We start from the raw sequence: 22,316 nt of genomic DNA on the forward strand, positions 1-22,316 counted from the left end.
GCCACCACAACAGGACCTTTGAGTAACTACAGATGGCAAAAAGGAAGGCATTAATACCAGACCTAACCAGAGGTGAAAGTTTGGAGTTAACACACTGGACAAAATTCCACTGTGCAAACTGTGAGAAAAGCGCTGGCAGCAACAACAGGAAAGTGCCAGGCGGGGTGAGGCAGCCCTAGGTAACTACCTGGACAAAAGCTCCCACCAAGGCAAGCTGTGAGAAAGGAAGTATCCTATGTAGGTGCCATCCCATGCCAGAGGGAACAGCACCCAAGCCTTATGGACAACCAGGACTTGGACGGTGTAAAAGTGATACCTCCACAAGAACATGAGAACCCCCACCAGCAAGTAGACCAGGATGAAGAAGATCCAGCAGGACATCACAGGATTCCACGTGGTGGCAATATCTTTCTTCAGTCTCTCTCTCACACTCTCTTTCTCTTTCCCCTGCTCTCTTCTAGCTCTTTCTACTTGACATTTACTGTTTGCACCTTAATTCAGGCAGAGATAACTCAATAACCAGATCCTAAGTGATAGCAAGCCAAAAAACAAATCAAAAAACTCTGTGCAGCATTCCAGCAACACTGTGTTTGCCACGTCCAGGAAGAAGCAATGCAAAATCCTGTGTGCCATAAGTGGAGGCCCTCCACCTTTCTTACTTTGGATATGGCGTCTGTGAGACTCTGCTTAGTGGGCCACCACAGCAGTGAGGAGCTAGAAGCAAGATCGCATTTGGAGCAGAGGAGCAGAACAGCACAAGGGAATAATACAGCTTGTAGGAAATAGATGTGGAGGAAGAGCCTCCCCTAAAGGAGCAAGAAGGTACATGGATGATAACAGGCTGCTTGGTTTGGATGAAGGGAGGGCAGGTCAGGATATGGAGCACAGCTGCACCATGGCAGTGCTGAATGCCTCTGAACATTTTCTATTCCATTTCCCAGCTGCGCCAGCACAAGTGATGACAGGTAGGTCTAAAGTTCAGAACCCCATGACCAAATACAAACTACAGGAATTATTACTATTTATTGAAGTTGCTGCATTCCTGATGACTCCTGGGTTTTTGGTGTGTGTTTTGGGTTGTGTTAAGGGCACAGCAATCAGTGGAATGAGTTGAAGGCCATGGGACACCCAAAACCAGCTTCTGAAATGAGTAATTTCATTTGAGCTAGGATATTGCTGGCATGTTCACCTTAGTTAGTGTTGATCAGGATCAAGCCCATATTCTTTGCTACTACCTAGACTTTAGCCTCTGACAGAGATTTACATTATGTTTAATCCAATTAAATGGGAATGATTGAACCTGTCATTTTCAATCTTTGATCTTAGCTCTGAATTAAAGTGCAATTGAAAAATATATACAAAAAATATATCATAGTGGCTTCACAACATCTAGTTTTAAAGTTTCATTATCACTGTAGACAGAACAACCTGGTTAGATAAACTGTTTTTCTTCTCTTTTTAGATTTCTAAGGTATTTCTGATGCTGAAGAAAAAATATTTTTCTCTGAAAATAAAATAGCCAGCTGTCAAGACTGCTTCTCTGAAGTCCACTGCGTGAACTCTACTAACTCCCTTCTTAATATTAACTAACCTACAATTTAATTGGATATCCTAGATCTTTAGAACTCAGGCTTGAGTTATCCCTAAAAGTGAGAAAAGGAAACATAAAAATTATAGAGACATTAAGTGAAATACTTTTCTAATTAATAAGATATCCAAGAAATGTTTCCAGTACTGTAAGTCAGTTTTATTTAAAAAATAGAGTCCAAACATTGTTTTTTATAAGGTGCAACAGATACACTGTTTTCTACAATTAAAAAAAACAAAACAAGAAACAGAACCAAAGCAAAACTATAGTCATAAATATAGTGTCGTTGAAACACGGAATCAGTGAGTCTTCTGTAATCCTTAAACATTCTTTTTCTGCTTCTTCAAAGCATAAGAATTAATAATTAGTGTCACTGGGACAGCCAAAGGGTCTTTCTAACATCATCCATTTCTGTACTTTATTATTAAACTTTCCAGTACAGATTGTTTCAAGTTCACAAGCTGAATGTAACTTAACACAGTTCATGCAAAACAAAGGTACAATACTGAATCTCCATTATTCAAAGATTTTTATTCCCCTATTTGGTTTAGTTGGGCATTTTTGAAGGCCAACTGATTGAAGGACTGAACTGAGGTTGCATAAAGTCAGCAGTATCTACTAAAATACTCACGTAACTCAGATTGATAACGCTACGTGACTATCTTGAGCTCTACAAATTCAAATAAATAGTTAGGGCTGAGATCTATGCCTCTTGAAGTCTATTCAGTACCTTCTGAAACAAATTTTGGAATACAGATGGAAAGCCTGACAACGGGCTTATTATGGGGAAATAAATAATTACATCATAGCTGCATTTTTTGAGATAAGCATGTTATTAATTTATATTAAGGGTGCTACCTTTCAGACACCAGTGTGAAGAGCAATAAAGGCTGTAGCATGGAGGAAGTTTCCTAATTAGCAAAGTCTGTCCTGTTTCAAAGACCTCCATGTCATTCTAGCATCAGCCTGAGCCTTGATGATAACACCAAGCAAATGAAATTAGCCATGAATGTGCCATTCCTGGAGAGCCAAATAGCAGCCCCTGCTCTGGTTTAACATCTTTTGAACAGACACTGGAACAAGGAGCAGCAGTACATGGTTACATGTCCAAAGGTTTTTAGGTTTTTCCCTTGACCCCTTAGGTATTTAAAGCTTTCCATCTAGAAAGGAATGTGTTTGATAGAAGAGAACTGTACACCCATTTACCTGCCTTTTACTTGGGTGATAGTTCAGGATCAAACTGCATTCAAAATAACCACATAAATCTCAATTCTTCTGCTGGTGCTTGCTACAAACTACCATGTTTGTTTTTTGGATCTTGTTTTTAAGCCCTGAGGACTCCTCCTAAGTAGTCTAATAAGGCAAGTCAACAAGCTATCACAAGGGTGACTTGGTTTCAGTAAATCAGGCCTCTGGGTATTAATGGGAATTAACCACACAACTCCATGCCTATGCATAACCACAGATTGATTTTAACCTGATAAAACAAGTCAATACATATGTGAATTTGTATTCATAGCCAGATTAACATCAGTTAGTCAAGTCCACATCTTTTTCTTATAAAATTATGTTTTTCAGTATTGATACACTATATTGGTTGCTGTTAGCAAGAAAGTAGAACATGGTCATACAGTTTTAATCCAAGAAGGAGATTGCTCTCAAAAGTCAGCCTTTTTGGTTTAGTCTACATCCCTTAGATTCTAGAAGTTATGGGTAGAGACTGACAATTGTATAAAGCTCCATTTGGATTCAGTTGTGGGAATGAACTGATTTTATGATGGCATCTCTGTTCAAATGAGGAAATCTAGTGTTTATGAGCATTGTTGTTGACTTGGTTTTTTATGAGTTTGGCTGTTGACAGCTTCACGGAAAAATGTAAAAAATAATCACATTATGTTCTATTTCCTATTTTCAGAAGAAAGGGGTTGCTCAGTCCTATAGTTTACATAGTGTTAATAATATCCCTTTAATAATACATTGTACTGCAGCTGTTCAGTTAACAAAAAGTATACACTGAAATATTTATGGGCTTTGGCCAGAGCTACATGTATTTATGTCAGTCTGTTGCAAACACCATTGTTAAGTGGAGTACTTAACAGATTAAAATTGTCCCTCTACTTCCGTTTCTTTTACTTCAGCAATTCGGGCCATACTCCGTGCAAATGCAGTGGGACACATGCCAGAAGGAAGCAGGGTCACTGGAGATAAAAGGAGGAATTTGTGACATAGAACTTCGGCATCTAACTCAGGGTGCACCTGAGCAGCTCACTCAGTTCAGGGACACAATAATCATGGACGTTGCCTACACGTTAGATCAACAGTCTGGGTTTGGGCTGGAGTAAGCAACAGGCTGTTCTGGCATGGGAGGTCATCTCTGTCCATGAGGACCATTCAAGCACCACCGGTTATCTGGGTGAATTTGAGCAAAAATACCAGAGGTCTTAGATGCCTAAATGAAAGGACCAGGAGGTCTGAAGAGGATTCAGAGCACAACCTTTCTCCAGTCTTTAAGTTTGCATCTATAAAGCAAGGGCAGTGTGAATTACGTGTTACGGAGAGTACAATTTAGTATTCTGTTACTGATAGCAGTATTGACTAAAGGGTTGACCCTCTTCATCTCACACAGGACCAGAACAAGGGTTTAGGAAAATTTAACATTTTTACCTGAGTGACTTAGAGGTCTCTACCAGGGTCTGGTAAATCATGTGTTCTTGGTGCAAACAGATAAATACTTAAAGCTTTCCTATGATCATTTGCATTCTCAGTCCTTCTGGTCTTAATCCAGCCACAGTGCTGTGGAGAGGAATTCCACAGTCCTATGACTGACGAGTGCATAAAAAGTAGATCTCTTACAGAATAATATGACTGTTAAATTAATTTCAGCAATCTCTTGGCAAGTACATAGAAATGCCAAGAAAGAGCAATGACAAAAAGGACCTAAGTGGACAATCAAGAATAATTGCAGAATGTCATTCATTTGTGAAAAATTGTGATGTACATAAGGGAAGACAGTGAGGGATTCAATCTCTTGTCACTAACACTGATGAGAGACAGATACCACTGTCCTTTTAGTGCTTTTGAAAACCATTTTATGGGCTTCTATGTTTTCTCCAGTTACCACAGCAAACCACAAAATACTAAATTTTACAGTACTTGTATGCAAAATTGCATAGAGAGTTAATAAATTCTTACAAATAAATCCCATTTCAACATTTATAAGGGAAAGCTGTTTGACAGAAATGCTAAGCAGTATAAAATTCAAAAGACTAAAGCAGGGAGCAAGGGACACTGCATTTTAAAGTGATTTGAGGCATAATCTTACTCTTTTCTTAAGACTTAACTCCAGTCTTGATTCATTAAACATTTACAAAATAAACAAAGATGACAAAGTCTTTCATTTAAAAATATGCCAATTTTTGTCTGTCATGAAATTGGTATAACTCAGTAGCAAACAAATAGCCATGATTCCATTACATAACAAAAGTAACTGACATTATCATCTACACCCTCTGGCTTGGAACACAAACCTTTCTATCTCTTAGCAGCTTGTACATAAACAGTGTCTGCTACTCTTCACACCTGCCTCAAGAGTTCCTGTGACCCTGATGCCTCCCACTGGTGCTCGTGGCTCTTTGTCTCCAAGCGCCACAACACTTACACCCACCAGCGCTCCAATTGAGCTGTCGGGAATCTCATTAAGGAACACATGCTTGATGTCTGCAGCTGCTCAGAGCTTCTAAACTGCCTTCCTCATTAAATAAGTGCTGTCCTGCATCCATTCCCTCTGTCAGAGGCATATCAGGCCATTCCTCATATATGTTACCTTTTTCTCTTTAAGCAAGATGAAACACCAAACACAGCCTTCATGTTAATCTAGAAGGGATTCCTGTGGGGTTACTTTCTTCTTCTTTACCAGTCTAGTTAAACATGATAGATTCAGGGTCCTGGTTTGCCATTTGAGCCATATGTCTTAATACATCCTTTTTAGTTATGATACCCAGCAGCCTCCTATAGGAGAAAAGGAAGTGAAAGGTCAACAATCTCATATATCATCCAGATTTTTTCCCTGTTCAGCTGCAGGGACATTTTGTGAGTGTTTCCATACAGTACTGTCCATCTCATGTATTCCCCAATTATATTTTTATAAAAGTATTCTCACCTCATGTATTTCTACTACCCCAGCCACGACAATTAAGTGAAATACTTTGGCTTATTACCTCTTGTTGTTGGGAACATGACTGAGTGAGGAGCTACAACAACTAATACTTCATACAACAAAATAATAAGTTTCTTTAGGCTCAGGCTGTGAGGACCAGCAATCAAACCCAAGGTATAAGTGCTTGGTAATACACAAAGTAAGCTAAAGCACAGGGTTTCTGAAACTCTCACTGCCTGACAGCAAAATTCCTTCAAATTTAAATGATAATTTCTCATTTATATGAACCTAAATGAATTATATCTGTCAAGAAAGATGAGGACTATGGGATGTCTGGCCCCAAGAGTCAAAAAATTTCATAACCTTCAGTATTCAAGGGCTTTTTACTTCCAGTCCTTGAAGACCATTAGGCACTGAATATTGAAACTATGTAATTGTTAATAATTTTTCCACCTTTCATTTCATGTAACTTCTAAAAGTCTAGATATAAATTTCTGAATCCAGGCACCAAAAATCAGAACCTTCATCTGTGTCCCAATCATGGTTCTTATTTTCTTAATGCTGAGGCTACTGCATTGACAGTAACGACTGATATTCAATATTCAATATTTTTGAATAACAAAAAGACTCTTAAACAGAAAAATAAATTTTAATCTTCCACATTTGGAAGTGATAGCTGTGGTTTGGCTATCCTGCTATCACTAGATCCTGGGATAAGCCATAATGCCCAATTATTTCAAATTCCATTGGAACTGTGGGATGTTATGTCTAGTCCACATGGTACAGCTTTTTATTCCCCTAATTTAATGTTTACTCACCTTCTTCAGCTGTTATTTGAGGGCCTTTGGTTTATACACCTTTCTATTATCCAATAAAGAAAGTTGAACAGAGTAATTTTCCTCCAGTGACACCTTTATCACAATTTTCACAAACATCTAATCTAGCTGGATGTCTCAAAACAGGATATTCTTTGCAAACAATACTGCTTGCCAGATCTGCCTCTGCTGAAAACTGAATGACAGTGGAAGTCAGAACAGTTTATTTTGTATTTATTTTTGCCTTATCTAAATGAGAATACACTATGTGTTTGGAAGAGCAGAATGAAATATAACACCCTGCAAGCACCATTTTGATTCTGAGTCTGACTTCTTTTGCTGCCCTGGAGAGACATGGGTGAGGTTCCCTTATTAATCCATTCACAAAATAAGACAAAATAAAAATATTCACTTGACTGTCAACCACTCACCCACTGCGAGTCACCAGACACTGCCGGAGTCCAAGTTTTCGGAAAATATCTACCACAGTTTCCATCGGTGTGTGGTCGGTGACGGTGAAGGGGCTCAGGTTGAGAATACGCCGCAGTTTCAGTGGATGGGGACTGTTGGGTGGCAGTTCTGGGGGGTCTTCGGTGAAGTACACGATGGAGTTGCTCACCACCCCATCCTGACGCTGTCTCGCATTCTCTGTACAACACAAAAATTGGTGTAGATAGTGAATTAAGTTTGATAATAAAAAAGAATTCCTCCTTTGGAAAGCAAGTTTTGGTTTTGTCTTTAGTGTACTGAAGTCCCAGAAATTTGGGTCACTGAGTATCCTTGAATTTCCTTGAGACATTGCTCCCTAAAAGCAAATGTGATATTTTTATAGGAGCTTATTTTTCCTTGGTTGGGATAATGCTTTTCTGAATAAACATGCAGCTCAATGCATTTCACAAACTTCACTAATCCAATTTCTGTCAAATTCAAATCACCGTATGTAATTTCCTCCATTGTGAGAATCACAACAGAAACTTTATTACATGCCTGAAGGAGTGGAGTCAACACCTCTGTAAGATCCCAGCTGGCTTGGCGAAAAACTTTTCAGTGGATTTGGGAAAATGTGGACACGGTGAAGAGATTTATGAACACAAAGCCAGGGAAAGACAAAGTCACATTCCAGGGATCCAGAGGCGGTGTGGCTGTTTTTCTACATCAACACACCTCACTGGCATGCAGGGTAAATTTTGTGGGTTTACACTTAGAGCCTTAAATAGTTTGCATATCTAGATTTTAAAAAGGAAAAATAAATTAACTTTCTACATAAAGGAAAATAGTAGAGGGAGGAAAAATGTAGTGGTAAACAGCACACGTGTGACCATTTTCAGAAGTTCAAAAGCTATCATCAATACTTGGATCAAACTACGAAGTGAACATCACACTACATCTGGAGATTGCATGATCAGTATAAGCCTTTTACTTAAAGCATGCCCCAAGACTTACCGTCAGAGGACTTTATTTTCTTTGTAGTGTTTACCTCATCTCTACTCAACACTACAGGGTATAAACATTATATGAGACAGATTTCCAAATGACAGACAACTTTTTACTCCCCAGAATAAGCATATCATGTGTTTGGCTCAGACGGTTTAACTTTTTTTTTTTTTTAATGAATTCTTGGAAATAGTTAAATTATTGCTTTTAATTAACATAGGTTGCTTCTGCCCTTGAACTCATAGTCCAAGCATATGTAAATATTCTTGGAACTCTCTGCCATCAATCAGAGTGAGAAACCTGCTCCTGTGACTTGTAATGTAGACGGTGATGGTTTCTAACATGTTTCAGCTGCAATTTTTTTTTTTTTTTTTTTGCATTTAACGATCATTCTCTTGTAATATTTCTGGAACTGGAGCAGTGCTGGCTCAAACCTAACATCAGTACAGTATATGATTCTCAACCTTCTCACCCCACAAGCCCTATTGCAATTTACAGGAATGATGTTAGTTTTGTCTCAGCTTGTTTCAATTCATACATCCAATTTCAAGTGTGAATATGCCTGCATAGTTCTTTGATACATGACCTGTGCTAAGAGGTAGCATTAATCAAACTGAAGGTAACTCCCACCCTTTGATAAAAACCTTTGACAGCTAGGTATTTCCTTCCCAATGCTGCACCCTAAGAAATAGGGCCAAGCATTTTGGTTACCACATTGCTGTTCCCAAGGCAGCAGTGACCCTGAACAACAGTGATTAGCCAAAGCCATGATTTCACTCTTCCATGTCAAACACCTCTCTAGAGAAATTTTAAGGATGTAGTGCTATGGAGTAAACTCAGTGGCATCAGAAAAATGGTGGATTTTGTATGCAGTCTGACTGGATGGGGGAGTGGGAGTAAAGGTAAAACAGAAGAGCAGATCATTTTAGCAGTCAGTGGGTAAGAAAAACAGATACAGATTAACAGAAAGAGCAAAGCAAATAGATGACAATGTCTGGTTTTACAGAACAGTCTATGCAGGCTCTTGTCATAGCTAGAGAGTGAATTAATTCTCCCAAATGTGAAACAGTCTCTCATATTCAGGGGTTCACATTTCACAGCCTATATCAACTATGTTGATGTCTCAACTCCACACTGGGAAAAGCATATTATACAGGCCACCTGGCTATTGTCCAAGGCCCTGCCTTTTGCATGGTAGAGCTGGAGCTGGCAAATTTAAGAAAAGCTTTACAGTGTCAAAAACTCCCCTCTGTAAGACTGTAAAGTAGGTGTCATCTGAAATGTAGACACCTCTTCCCAGAGGGTGACTGCCACCTCACCTGCCTACCTACTCAACAAGGAGCAATGGAAGGACACAATCCTCCTAAGGATGCTGCTGAGCAATTGGAAATGGCATTGCCATTCAGTTTGCAGGTATGTGATGCATTTATAGAGCATGCTCCACTTAGTAGGAAAGAAATTTTGTAGGGGTAAATCATGAGGCAGATAGGTTTGTGCAAATGGATATTTAATGCAAGACTCAGCAGTTATTGCCTTCATCCAAGAAGGCAGATGTGTGAGGGAATTGGAGTACTTCCCCAGAGTATTCCCTGGACCACCATACTACTGATGCACAATTAATTTGGTCTGAGAAAGAAGCTGAAATTCTTGATTGAAACCATGTCTCTGTGAAGTGCCAAGTGTTCTTATGTAGAGGTACAAGAGCTAGTTCAAACTGAGGAGGCATTCTGCAGGGCACAATGCCATGAAAAAAGAGATACTGGTGAAAGAAGAGATACTGGAGTGGGCCTGACTCTGCTTTTGGTAAGACCTCATTCCCTGGCTGAAGTGCTGCATGGATGGGGCTTATGCTTTTCTGAGATGCAACTCCAGTATGTCTGTCAGGCTGAGTAGGTGAACCTGAACAGGTGAATAAGAGATGCTTCACCATGTGTGATATTTCTCTCTTGGTAAGGAATTTTATGGCTCAAGGAGAATTGGTGTGATGGCTCCATGATCACAACCATGAAGCAAGCTGAGGTGGAAGTTCAGAACACATTAGCTACCCTTGTGGTAGTGATCAACAATACCAACTCTGAAATTCAGGCAGAGCAACTGCAGAGAAAGAGGATTAGCATTCAAAAGGTTGCTAGCCTGCTTTTCCCTGCTCTGTACTGGAACCATATACCGTGTCTTTTGAAACTAAATCCAGATTTTAAGTCACAAGAACACAAACCATACTGGAAAGATTAACCATTTATCATAGTGTCAGCACAGAATGACAGCACTCACACTCAGCCCAAGGTGAAAAGGGTTACCAAAGATCACTGGTGGCTGAGGATTTTATAAAAAACTTATCTATGCATGTAATATTTTAATTTTAAATCTAAGTTCTGTCTCATTTCCTATAAAATATGCTCTTAATTAGAACTGATCAGGAGACAGTACCTTTTCCTCTGAAAAATGCAGATGTCAAACAGTTTTTGAACAGGAAAGCATTTTGATCTAAATGTTTACTGAGTTTAATTTTAACTGATTTCTTTGTTCATAGCCTGACATTTTCTCACATCTTCTGTCAAGACCATTCAGCCACACTGCCATTTATGACCTGAAACAAAAGACTCAGTTCCTCAAAGTTATTTGACTCACTTCAAGCAGCCTCTGATCTTTCTGATTTTAAAGTGAGGGCTCTGCATCTTCAGTCCATGCAATTTTCCCACTGACATACCTTCCTGAAAAGGAGGTGCAAAAGACTATTAAATTAGGAAGGCACCAAGTGTTAAAGCCATGACATGGCATGGGCAGTATAAAAGACAGAGCCAGGGTAGGCTAAATACATCTAAAACATGTGCTTTAAAGACTTAATTTTTTTATTTTAGGTTTGTGGGAACTGAGCTGGAAAGCGACCTTCAAAAATAACCCAAATTTTCCATTTATTAATTTTCTTGTCTGAAAAATATGTTAATTTCCATCAGAGATAACAGCTTTTTTAAGGTGCCTGAACAACAGGGATGAAACAAAACCATGTGGAGAATAATTCCAAGTCAAGAAGGTTTGGATATACCAGATGTTTCACTCCCTTGCAAAGTACAAGGCAACCATGCCCAGATGGCATCTTGCCTGCCTGCTCAGCTGGCTCTCAACACCACAGCACTGCCAGAAATGGGAGCAGACAGTGGGCCAGCCTTGCAGACCTCTGCAGTTGTGAATGCCCTGGGTCCAGAAAAGGTGGGAAAACTTGTTTTCATCCAATACACTTGTTCTTCAATCCCCACTTATTCATCAGATCAACCAGGAAAGGACCTGACAGTCAAAATCTTTAATGACCTGGATTCGGGCTCTCAGGCAACCAGCCAGGTATCCACTGCATGCCAGACAAAATTCACCCATCTTTACCAAAAAATATTGTGCACTGAAAACTTTCCACCTGTAGCACTAAAAGCCTGCATGTGAGGAAAAACTGAGACAGAGCACCAGAAAGGAGCACAAGCTATTTTATCACTGAGTGACCAAAGTTCATGAATGCCCCAGCTGCTTCTGGAAGCCTATGGAGAGGGAAAGAAACATCACTACACTGGCTTTTGGTCTGGTTCTGACAAAAATTCTGGCATATGAGTTTACTTTCTCTCTGTTGTCTCTAGAAGAATTTTATTTGTTATTTGTCACTCTTTTGCATGACAGCAAAATTAAGCCCACAAGGGTGAAGCCCACAAAATTCTATCAGGTGGTATGATGCAATAGAAAAGCTTCCATGTCCTACTAACCAGTAAAAGTCAGATTTGAAGCAAAAGTTAGATTTGATGCTTGTTTATCCATTCTTCACGGTGAATAACACTGTTAACCTCCTATCTTGTCTAAACTCCTTTCAAAATCAATCTTTTGGACATTGATACTCTACTTACTTATTGCAAGGATCAGCTCTCGTCTCTGTGCAAATCCAATAAGTCTCTCTGAGTCTTTAGAAACCACCACTGGAAAGCCATTGTAATCGGTCTCTTTGATAAGTGTCTCAACATCCTCCACCGTCATGCTGTCCTGTGTCAGCACAGAGAGAGGAGCTTCGCCACGCCTCGGTCTCATCACGTCAGTTGCCAGGGTGCGGTGGGTGAACTCATCCTTCACATCCAGGAAGGGGTAGCCATTCAAATGAATGTGAGCTTCATAGATCCCTTCTTTCCCAAAGGCATCTGCCACCCACTTGCTTGTGACAGCTGCAGCCATAAGAGGTACAATGTACTCCAGGCCTCCAGTTAGCTCAAACATAATCACCACCAGAGAGACTGTCATTCGAGTAACACCACCTGCCAACAAGGAAAAGACTCAAGTTTCTCTCAGTGCTGGTATACATACTAAGCAACTCACTTATATTTTTGAGCCTTACACTCAAAAATGCATGCAATTATTTATTCTGAGTACTTTGCCCTTATATTCTTAGGCTTGCTTCTCTGAAGAAAGGTATTTTTCATCTACTGCAATTTTCATCATAAAGGTTGAGGGAACTTGCTCATGCCAAAGTTGCTAGCATTGAAAAGCAAAGGATGAATACTAAAAGACAGAACTTCAAAACCAGAAAGAATGCCAAAAAAATCAGCTTTAATGGATACTTGAGAAAGTAAAATTGAACCCTGCCATTAGCCCTCTAAATGACTCCAAGAACCAGTTAAGGTCCATGGCTGAGGCAGGTAGGAATGTGGAAAGGTGGCCTTCACACCAGCCTGTCTATTGCAGTCATACTGAAGAAAGAGCTGAGCATTATCTTTGGGCACAACATGGTTACAAAATCCTACCTTGGAACAGCTTAGGGCCACTGCAAGAGCTATGTTATTATAGCTTAAACCCTTGATTTGGATATCACTATAGTAATTCAGTTTGAACTGAGTACAACTTGGTTTGAGGCCATCCAGGCATGCAGCCATAGGCAGGGTTGTAGCTGTATTTTTCAATCGAGTCTTTCCATATTAATTTCATAAGTAAGCTCCTTGCTCCTTCAGTTTACATTAAAGGATAAAAATAATCACATAACTGAGGACAAGTGTGTATGTATCCCTGAATTATTAGGTAACATTTCTTTGCCTCTGTTCAAAAGGTAAATGTAATAAATCTGCTATTTTTAGGACTCAAAACACAGCCCCATTTTAGATGAGAAAAATCAGAAACAGGTCATTAAAAGATCTTTTTATCTAGCAGCATACAGAAATATTCGATTGATGATTACTTAACACTATGATCCAGATATGAATTTCATCTGAGGAATGCCTTAAACTTCTGACTGTGAAAAGCTGAGAGCAAATACCAGAGTAAGGATCATTTAATACTTACTCCATTTCTCTTACTTTAGGCAAGATAGTCTTTGGTACAGAACAGCTTACATACAAGCTGTGACATTCCACTGTATGTCTCACCATACTATTAAAAACCACTGCACCTTAATTTGAACCTTTTAAGAGAGGAAGAAATTGCAGCCTCACCTTGAGTCCTGTGTGTAGTTTTGGGCATCACAATATAAAAAAAGACATTAAGCTATTAGAAACCATCCAAAGGAGAGCCACAAGGATGATGAAGTGTCTGAAGGGGAAGCCTTTTGTGGAGTGGCTGAGGTTACTTTGTTCAACCTGGAGAGCACTAAGGGGAGACCTCATTCTGGTCTACAACATTCTCACAAGAGGAAGCAGAGGGGCAGACACTGATGTCTCTCTCTGGTGACCAGTGACAGGACCTGAGGGAATGGAATGAAGTTGTACTGGGGAGGTTTAGGTTGGCTATAAGGAAAAGATTCTTCACCCAGAGGGTGGTTGGGCACTGGAACAGGCTCCCCAGGGAAGGTGGTCAAAGCACCAAGCCTGACAGAGTTCAAGAGGTATTTGGACAATTCTCTCAGGCTCATGGTGTGATTTTTGGGGTGTTCTGTGCATGAGGAGGATTTGGGCTTGATGATCCTGATTGGTCCCTTCCAACTCAGCATATTCTATGCTTCTATAATCCTATGCTGACTAGCAGATCATCTGCAACATCAGAGCCAAATTTTTGTGCGTTATTTATTTAATGAATATTAAGATCATTTATCATAAAGAGGAAGTGCTTTACTTGTTTGGACAGTAAGATTCATCCCAGCTTTTTAAAATATGTCCACACTGCTGTGGGTGTTCACATCCAAAAGGATGATCCAGATTGCCTTTATGACCTCTAGATAAAAGCAAACCCTTTTGAGGCCAAATTCATCTGTTCATTTGCCTGGTTTTAGATGTGTATTGCCAGACAAGACTGATCTTTCACATAGTTCATTTTTCTGTTTTGACTGTGAGGGGTATCAAGACAGTTAAGCTCAGGAGTTGATATCTACATTACAGATATTAAATTTTCAAGCAAATCCCACCCTTCCTTCCTCTATATTGATCACACAAATGATCCCGCTTTTCCAATATGAGCATCCAAATCTGAAATTTTTCTAGCTCTTCCTTGAGTACATTTTTAATTTCAAACCTACCCAGTCACATTACTCATGTGTTATGCCTCTCCACTATTTTTTCATACGGTGATGATGATATCAATAACAGCAACAAAAGGAGACAGAATATGCAAGTACACAAGGGGAAAGATATGGTCAGGTAAAAACATGCTCAGATGGTATGCTTGTAACATTCTTGTTGCATCTATGGCTAGCAACTTGATACGTGAGATATTTTTCAATAGTCTTGCTATAATAGTTAACAGATCACTGCTGTTATAACCAATAAATCCTATTGATTGAGTGTAATCCAGTATTGGCTTATGATCAAAATGTAAACCAAAATACAGCTCAGTTGACCATAGCATGACACATAACCAATAAGACCCAGAATTCTTGCCTCTGTGTAGCTTAAAATTTAGCAAAAACTGGGATGTTTTCTTCCTGCACTGAGGGAGAGCACCGTCTAAACAAGCAAGTAGCTTTAGTCCAGTTAAAGTGAATTTCATTACATCAAATGGAAAAAATGCAAACAAAAGCACTCCTGCTTGGAAACCTGCAGCCTAACTTCAATTTGTTCTTTCCTTTTCTCTGCTTTTTGGCAGACTGGAAGGAGTAGATATTGATGACTGCAAGCCTTTCTGTTGCTGACTATCTGGCCAATCACTCGAGCAACCAGTAGAGGAAGCTGCCATATTTCAGCACATTGCGTCTTGATTTCAGCTTCTGTTGCACCCAGAAATGCCAACACAAACAGCTAACACCAACACAGGGCCCACCAGAGCATGTCCCCAGACATCAGGGCTGGTCACACACAAACCAATGACCAGCAGAGACCGTACCCAAGCAAGCTGCTGCTCCCACCATGGCATAAAGTCCTGGTGTGACACAGTCTGCCCCAGGTCTGCACCAGTTCCTGAAGATGATCCAGTCATGATGATGATATGCCAGCTGCTCCACTCCAATCCCAACCATCCTGCCAGCCATGGCTCCAACAGCCATGCTAGGAATAAAAAGGCCTGAAGGGATCTGGAATGAAATATAGACACATGAGCACCTTGACAAAAACCACCAGTATCAAACAATTTTAATTAACAGTAAGGGATCCAAGTTTCCACAGCCTCATGGCAGCCTACAGGGCTGATTCCCATGGTCTGACACAGTTTTCTGCAGTGACTGAGTTTATGTGGCTACATGTATATTAATAGCTTTATAAAATGTTAGTGCATTTTTTAAAGAAATTTTGAATCCTATCTGCTGCATCCCACTGAATTAGGGAGATAAATGCTGTTTCTGAATAATAGTTTGCTTTTGAAGTCAAGATGTTCCTGGCTTTGCCTTTATTGTTTTCACATTAGGAAGTCAGGAGCTGCTGATGGTTCTGTCATAGGCTTGAGAATAAGCTTAACTGAAAATAACATCTTGATTTCACCCTCTATCAGATGGAACACTTTATGGTTTTATTACTACATTTTCAAGCTAAATCAGACCAGATTTTAAATTAAATGTCAAATGAAGAATAAAAATTTAGAGAAAGGGTGCTGACTGTTCAGAGGCAACTAATTCTCCATCTCAGTTTACAATATATTTTCCAGGAAGCTCTGTGAATCATTACTTTGTTGTCTGCTATACAGACAAGTCACAAATCATTAAAAACAGTATTTAAATGAGAATGGAGGGGGAAAAAGGAGAATGAAAATGTACTTTGCCTTGGATAAGTGCATTTCCTCTTAGATGTCAAGTGTACCAGCAAGTTAGAGATGCGTTTCCTGCTGGAGAAGACAATTCAGGTCTGTGAAAAGGGCTTGCATGTGGCTTTTGCTGTTTTCAGAGAGGAAAGCCTAGTATATCTTTTTAAGTCCGAAAATACACCTTGAGCTTCCTAGAGAAATTAACTAATCACCTCATCAGCACAGCCCAGAGACATCTAGAGTTGGTAACAGCAGATACTACAGCCCCCACCACATTGTGTTAACTTTGCTAATGCAGTTCAATTGAGTCTTCTAGATTTAGTGGGTAAAATTATTTGGTCTGTTCTTTTACAGACTGGTTGAAACTGTCAATTGCTTCTAACAATTTTTATATAAATTTATAATTATATAATTTAAAATATATAATATATAATTTAAATATATAATATATAATTTAAATATATAATATATAATTATATAATTTTTAAATATATAGAATAACTAAAGAATCACATTTTGAATAAATTTAATGAACAAGCATAACAATGGGCTATCAGCCATAAATCAGCTTCTAGAGTGAAAGGCTACAAATGGATCCTCAGTTCAAGTGCAGTGTTTAAGAGAAAGATGAGATACTTTAGTTTTGAGCGCGGTATAAAATATAGTGTATAACTAAGAAAATCTTCTCATTGTCTGCAGCCATCAGATCCAGAAATAAATGCCCACATAATGGGAGCTGTAGACAGACAGAACCTGTTTTTTATGTGCTCTATTAATCAGATATATAGAGCTCACCACAAACAGTTTGGTATATATTGAAAGCTTGGATAAATTGTTCTTGGACCTTTCATCACTCTTTTATGGGGAGAAGGAGTTGCTGAAGGAAAAAGCTGCAAATCCAGAATATTCAAATGACACATCAGTTAGTCTTCTCATTCATTCCCCTTTTTATCCAAGCTACAGTGCTTAAAAAGATTAAAAAATAGACCTTTTCAGCCACTTTTATATTTCTGTGATGCTCTAAATGTGTAAAACGGTAAATTTAAAATTATGACTTCCTTGAGTATAGCTACCTTGAGGCACATTAAGACATTAATCCCACCAGACAAACAACAATGTAAATAGCCCATATCCATGAGAGAACTAAAAAACAGCTGCAGTGGGAATCATCTTGAAATTGCTTATTGGCAACAACGGGTTTAAATTTCCACATAGATTTCTTTTTCACTTAACAGAACCGCAGATGACTGGAAGGTGGAAAAGCAGGGCTCATCCCTGTGCTGCCACAGGGGCCCACAGGGCAAGGTGCTGGCAGACAGGTGAGCCAGCAGCATCTCAGTGACTGCCCCGTGGCCAGGGCAGGTCAGAGCCAGAGAGAGCACAGCTGCCCACGGCAGCCCATCTGTGCCCTGTGCTCCTGCGCCCACGCCCGATTTACCTTCATGCCGAAAGTGAATATCGTGATGACAATTTTGAACACCAAAGCCAAGGCGAGCTGCCACATGGCAGAGTAGACTCCAGGGCCAGCGGGCCTGTCGGGAATGTCATCCACAGGCCGGGTCATGTTTGGGTCATTGATGTAGTCGCAGAGCTGCGAGGACTCCAGGGCACCGCAGTCGTTGAAGAGCTCGGAGATCAGCTCGCTGGTGCTCCTGCGGGTGTAGGGGTTGGGGTAGGCGATGATGGCAGTGATAGCTGTTATCACGATGACCTCCAGCACCGGGTATTTCCCAAGTCTGGTGGTTTTCCGCCTCCTGCACCAGGCGATGTTGCATCGGATAAAGAGGGTCCCCCAGAGGCCCCCAAAGACGCCGAGCAGGATGAAGGGGAAGAGCTCGGCCATGTACCAGGGGGTGTGGTACTCCACGTAGAACAGCACCAGCCGGCTGTTTCCAAAAGGATTGATGGACCTCAGTGTGAAGGCAGCCACAAGAGCAGCAAAAAATGACCTCCAGAGGGTTTTCAGAGGAAAGTAGTAGCTGACCTAAAATCAAGCAAAGATCATAAATATTTCACTGAGTGTCACAGAGGGTACTTCCTTTAACTACCACCACCATCTGTTTCATTTGATTTTACCGCAAGCATTAGACCTTACTGCAGCCAGAATGTGTTCACAAAGGTATCAGAAAAGGCATTTTCAGATTTTATAAAAGGAGTAGCAACTAGTTTAAAATTGATAAATTTAAATCCAGAGTTGCTGTCTGGAAAGTATAAGAAATGCTTGACAGGTTGGTCCATGCATTAGCTAGCTGAAGGCTGGAGAAGCCTCAGCAGAGGGATATATTTCCATACTGAGTCATCTAATTTGTTTCCAGAAAGCCAGTGCCATTCTGCTACTCAAATTATGCTAAAATATCTGGTTATTTCTTATTACTGGAAATCATAGATTATTTTTGTTATAGGGGAAAAAATAAGCATATAAATATTTGAAAAATAATGAGTAATCTTGGAGAAAGGTATTAAATTAAAATATATTTATTGAAGCAAGTGAACTGCCAGGTCTCACCTCTTCCAGACTAAAAAGCACACCTCCAATTGGAGCCCCAAAAGCAACTGAAACTCCTGCAGCAGCTGCAGCTGAAAGTACCTATAAAGCAAATGTTTACATACAAGGCATGAGTTGTTTGAAACCCCGAGTATCCAGACAGGGAAATTAAAGATTTATGAGCCAACCTCACCTCTCTTCTCTTTCCTTCATTCTTGCTGTACTTAGAGAAAAGGCTGCTAAAGAAGTTTCCGCAGCAACAGGCCACATGGACTAATGGGCCCTCTTTCCCAAGGCTGAGGCCTGAAGACACCACCAGAACCAAGGTGACTGTTTTGATTAGAAGTGTCCATTTTCCCAGGTAGCCCCTAATAATGAACCCACTCAAGATGGTTTTTATCTGGAAAGCAGGAAGAACATGTTGAAAAGATGAAGAATTCTTTTCTACTCTGAACTTTAAATGGAGTTAAAACTCCTGCAGAGTTAAAAAAGTTGCAGACTGCTTGAAAAGAGACAGTGATGGAGAGAAAGAAACTATAGGTAGGGCAGCTTTCCCACAGCAATATCTGAGCAGGGATTAAGCAGACCACACTTTTAGTGCTGTTACGGGTGGTCCCCATAACAGGCAGTAAGAACTCTCACAGAGATCAATAGAAATATGAAACTCTTACATATCTCCTTGGTTTACAAGATCAGAGTTAAGCTGGATTTGAGTTTAACAAAGCAGAAAAAAACCAAATAAACAACAACAGACTTTTTCCAGATAAAACGCACAAAAAAAGTTCTACATATCTGGAATCACTGTGCCATAAAAGCATGCACATATTATGAAATGAGAAAGTCCAAAAGAACATATTTCTACACATTTTGTGTTAATTTTGCTGGTGAATGGCTCCAAAAGCACAATGCATGTGCATGACACAAAGGCTGCAGGGTGGGATTTGGGTTTGGACTCTAGGCCTGCAATTGGGCTGGAGCTGAGCCTCACCTCACAAGAGGGATTTACCACTTGGAAACTGGCTTTATAGTTAACTGTGAGAACTTTTTAAAACCACAAATATATCAAACACATAACAAAGACACACACGACTACTTTGAAACATGTAAATTATTCAAATATTCTAAATTATTTGTGGTGAATTTTTTTGAAACATTTGGATGCTTCTCTTAGAGATCAAAAACAAAAGTATGCCAAGATTTCTAAGCTTTGGGCTGTTAATTCTGTCTGCCAGATTCCTAAATAATAATTCCAGTAGTTCTATAGCACTTCTAACAAGAGACTGCCCTGATTTCAAAGACTTTTAATAACTCTGCTGGTTGAATTACAAAGTTCTTCATTTAACAGCTTAAATATGGACTGAGGCTCAATATGTAAAATATTGAAAACCAAGTAGATATTTTAGCTGTTATAATGTTGTCATGCTGGCACAATGTACATTACTCTGTCTTTAGGAAAACAATTTGCAAAAGACGTGCACCAGACACTTTTCAGGCATCCCAAATGATGGGCATCTTCAGCAGTTTAGGAAACCTTAGCTTTGTAGCCTACCCACTTCTTTTTATTTCACTTTTATTTAGAGTGTAGCCTAGAATATAACTGGTTTTGTAACTGGCCCAAGTAATTTCATCCTAGGAGAATTCTCTATAATCTTCTAGTGAGTATGTCTCTTAGAGATGTTGATTTTTAATTCACACTCTGGCAACGAACAAGTACATGCATTAACCTGTCACAGTGACATATGAACAATTTTACTATGAAAAATGTAGATGATCACCATAAAAGCATAAAAAAAGGAATGAAGGCAGATGAGATGGAAAGACAATTTTCTTTGTTGCTATGCTATCTCATAGTACAGTTCTGGAATGGGAAAAGGCAGTCATTTTTTTGTTGTGGTGGTTTGGGGTTTTTTTGGATATTCATGCACAAAGGGAAACTCACCTCTGGGATTCCAGAGCCACAGGCATAAGGAGCAAACACTCTGACCAGGGAGACTGCCAGGAAAGCAAAACATAGAGCCCACATAATGTACAGAAAATAGTTTAGAATGTAAGCACTTGCACCCTAGAAAAATAACAGTAACAGACATTGTTAGACAAATGCAGACTGGCAAATCTCACACTTCTACTACCGATCATGATGGAGCCTGATTTTTCCTTTACATGGTAAGTGCTGCTTTTCCTCAGGAAGGACAAATAACTTTAAATACTCCAGCAATTTTATTACTCATGGAAAGAAGCAGCATACTAATAAATACCTAACCCAGTATATACAGTCTGTTTGCAAGGGACCCAAATACCTTAAACTGAGCATCTTTCAAGCACTAAAAAATCTAACTAACCCGTATAAATTCCAAAACATCAAACAAATACGTCGTAAGGGCAAAAGCAACAGGTAATGAAAAGGCACCTAATGAAGGAATCTGCTGTTTTCATCCCATGGTGGGGGACAAGGAATGAGACCCTGATATGTATTTTTCTGAGGGCTGGTATTCAAAGGTCAGTTTTCCATGCAGATGCTGATTTTTCAAACAACATCCCTGTGTATATCAATAGCCACTTCAGTTCACAAACAGGAAGGGTAAAACCATACAAAAATAATTTCTTTCTTTATAGTGCTGTCCAGGATAGGGTTGAAAATAATTTGAAAACACCATAGCTTGGCAGAACCCACTCACACATCTCAGGCTTACTTCTGACTGGAACGATTTTAAAATATTAGGGCAAAAATTACTATCTTCAAACTTAATAGCTTTACTTTTCAAACAGAATGGGAATGCTAATGATCATTAGCAATGGTTGACTGAGCAGTGCCATAGTGAAAACACAGTCAATAGTAACTGTCAAGTTTCTTCCTTTTTCCAATGTCCAAGTCAAAATCTTTGTTAAAATCTGCCTTGGAATACCTCTGCCTCTTCACATGCGTACTTTTTTAGATTAATTTCAAAAACCCACCTACATGGACAAAAGAGAATCTACTCAGCAGCATCAAATTGATACAGGGAGCTTAAGCCTTCAAATAATATCCTGTAGCAACATGACACTACAGAATAAAAAACTGAGATGAATCTCAGTGCATGAATTGGTATGAATCCTTCACCTCTAAGTGAACTCTTCCTACCGGATGCAATCCCAGCTGCTCAAGAACATCAGGGCCCCTGCCTCTGCTCTGCAGGACAGCAGCCTGGATATCAACATTATGATAAATCAAGTAGGAAAACAGGCATTAATCAATTGTATCAGTTAACAGGCTGGCCAAGCCTCGTTCCCAGTCATAAAAAACTTAGAGATGAGAAGTCTCCCTGTTTTCAAATCTGCAAGGAATCAACTTTTAACAGCATGGATGTTTGCTGGCTTCATTTTCCAGGTCTGTCCAAATGAAAATGCAGTAAGGATAACCCTTATCTGGTTAGATCTGGAAGAAGGGCAGTTTATTAAGCTGGTGCTTGCTGAAGTGAGCAGCTGGCTTTGCTGACGATAGCAGAATGCTGAAGCAATACAGTGTTATCCCCCAATGCCCTGAGACTGAGCAGTCATGGATCCCACCCTTGCAGTGATTGACATCCGGCTGTAGTAACCAAGGGTCTTTGTTGCTACAGCTGAAGACAGTCTCATGAATGTCTTCTCCTAGTGCTTTCAATTACAAACAGCTATGACAATATTTACCCCTCCTCTAGAGAAAACTCTGGATATCTTGCCTCAGGGCAAAATCCTCTTGTCAGTGTG

General features: G+C 39.7%; 1 protein-coding gene across 2 annotated transcripts in view; it reads right to left on the bottom strand.

Moving 5' to 3' along the window:
- Nucleotides 1-1,725: 1,725 nt before the first annotated feature.
- CLCN4 (chloride voltage-gated channel 4) overlaps nucleotides 1,726-22,316 on the bottom strand; it is a 41,624-nt gene continuing 21,033 nt past the window's right edge. For both annotated transcript variants that reach the window (XM_068180088.1, XM_068180087.1), the window contains exons 5-12: nucleotides 20,533-20,655; nucleotides 18,787-18,993; nucleotides 18,615-18,695; nucleotides 17,547-18,092; nucleotides 15,260-15,446; nucleotides 11,875-12,273; nucleotides 6,991-7,207; nucleotides 1,726-5,596 (exon numbers count right to left, since the gene is read on the bottom strand). In XM_068180088.1, the coding sequence (XP_068036189.1) occupies nucleotides 5,506-5,596; nucleotides 6,991-7,207; nucleotides 11,875-12,273; nucleotides 15,260-15,446; nucleotides 17,547-18,092; nucleotides 18,615-18,695; nucleotides 18,787-18,993; nucleotides 20,533-20,655 (1,851 nt within the window). In that variant the 3' untranslated portion in view covers nucleotides 1,726-5,505. The remainder of the gene's footprint in view (nucleotides 5,597-6,990; nucleotides 7,208-11,874; nucleotides 12,274-15,259; nucleotides 15,447-17,546; nucleotides 18,093-18,614; nucleotides 18,696-18,786; nucleotides 18,994-20,532; nucleotides 20,656-22,316) is intronic.

This window comes from Anomalospiza imberbis, chromosome 2 (assembly GCF_031753505.1).
Source record: "Anomalospiza imberbis isolate Cuckoo-Finch-1a 21T00152 chromosome 2, ASM3175350v1, whole genome shotgun sequence".
NCBI lineage: Eukaryota > Metazoa > Chordata > Aves > Passeriformes > Viduidae > Anomalospiza > Anomalospiza imberbis.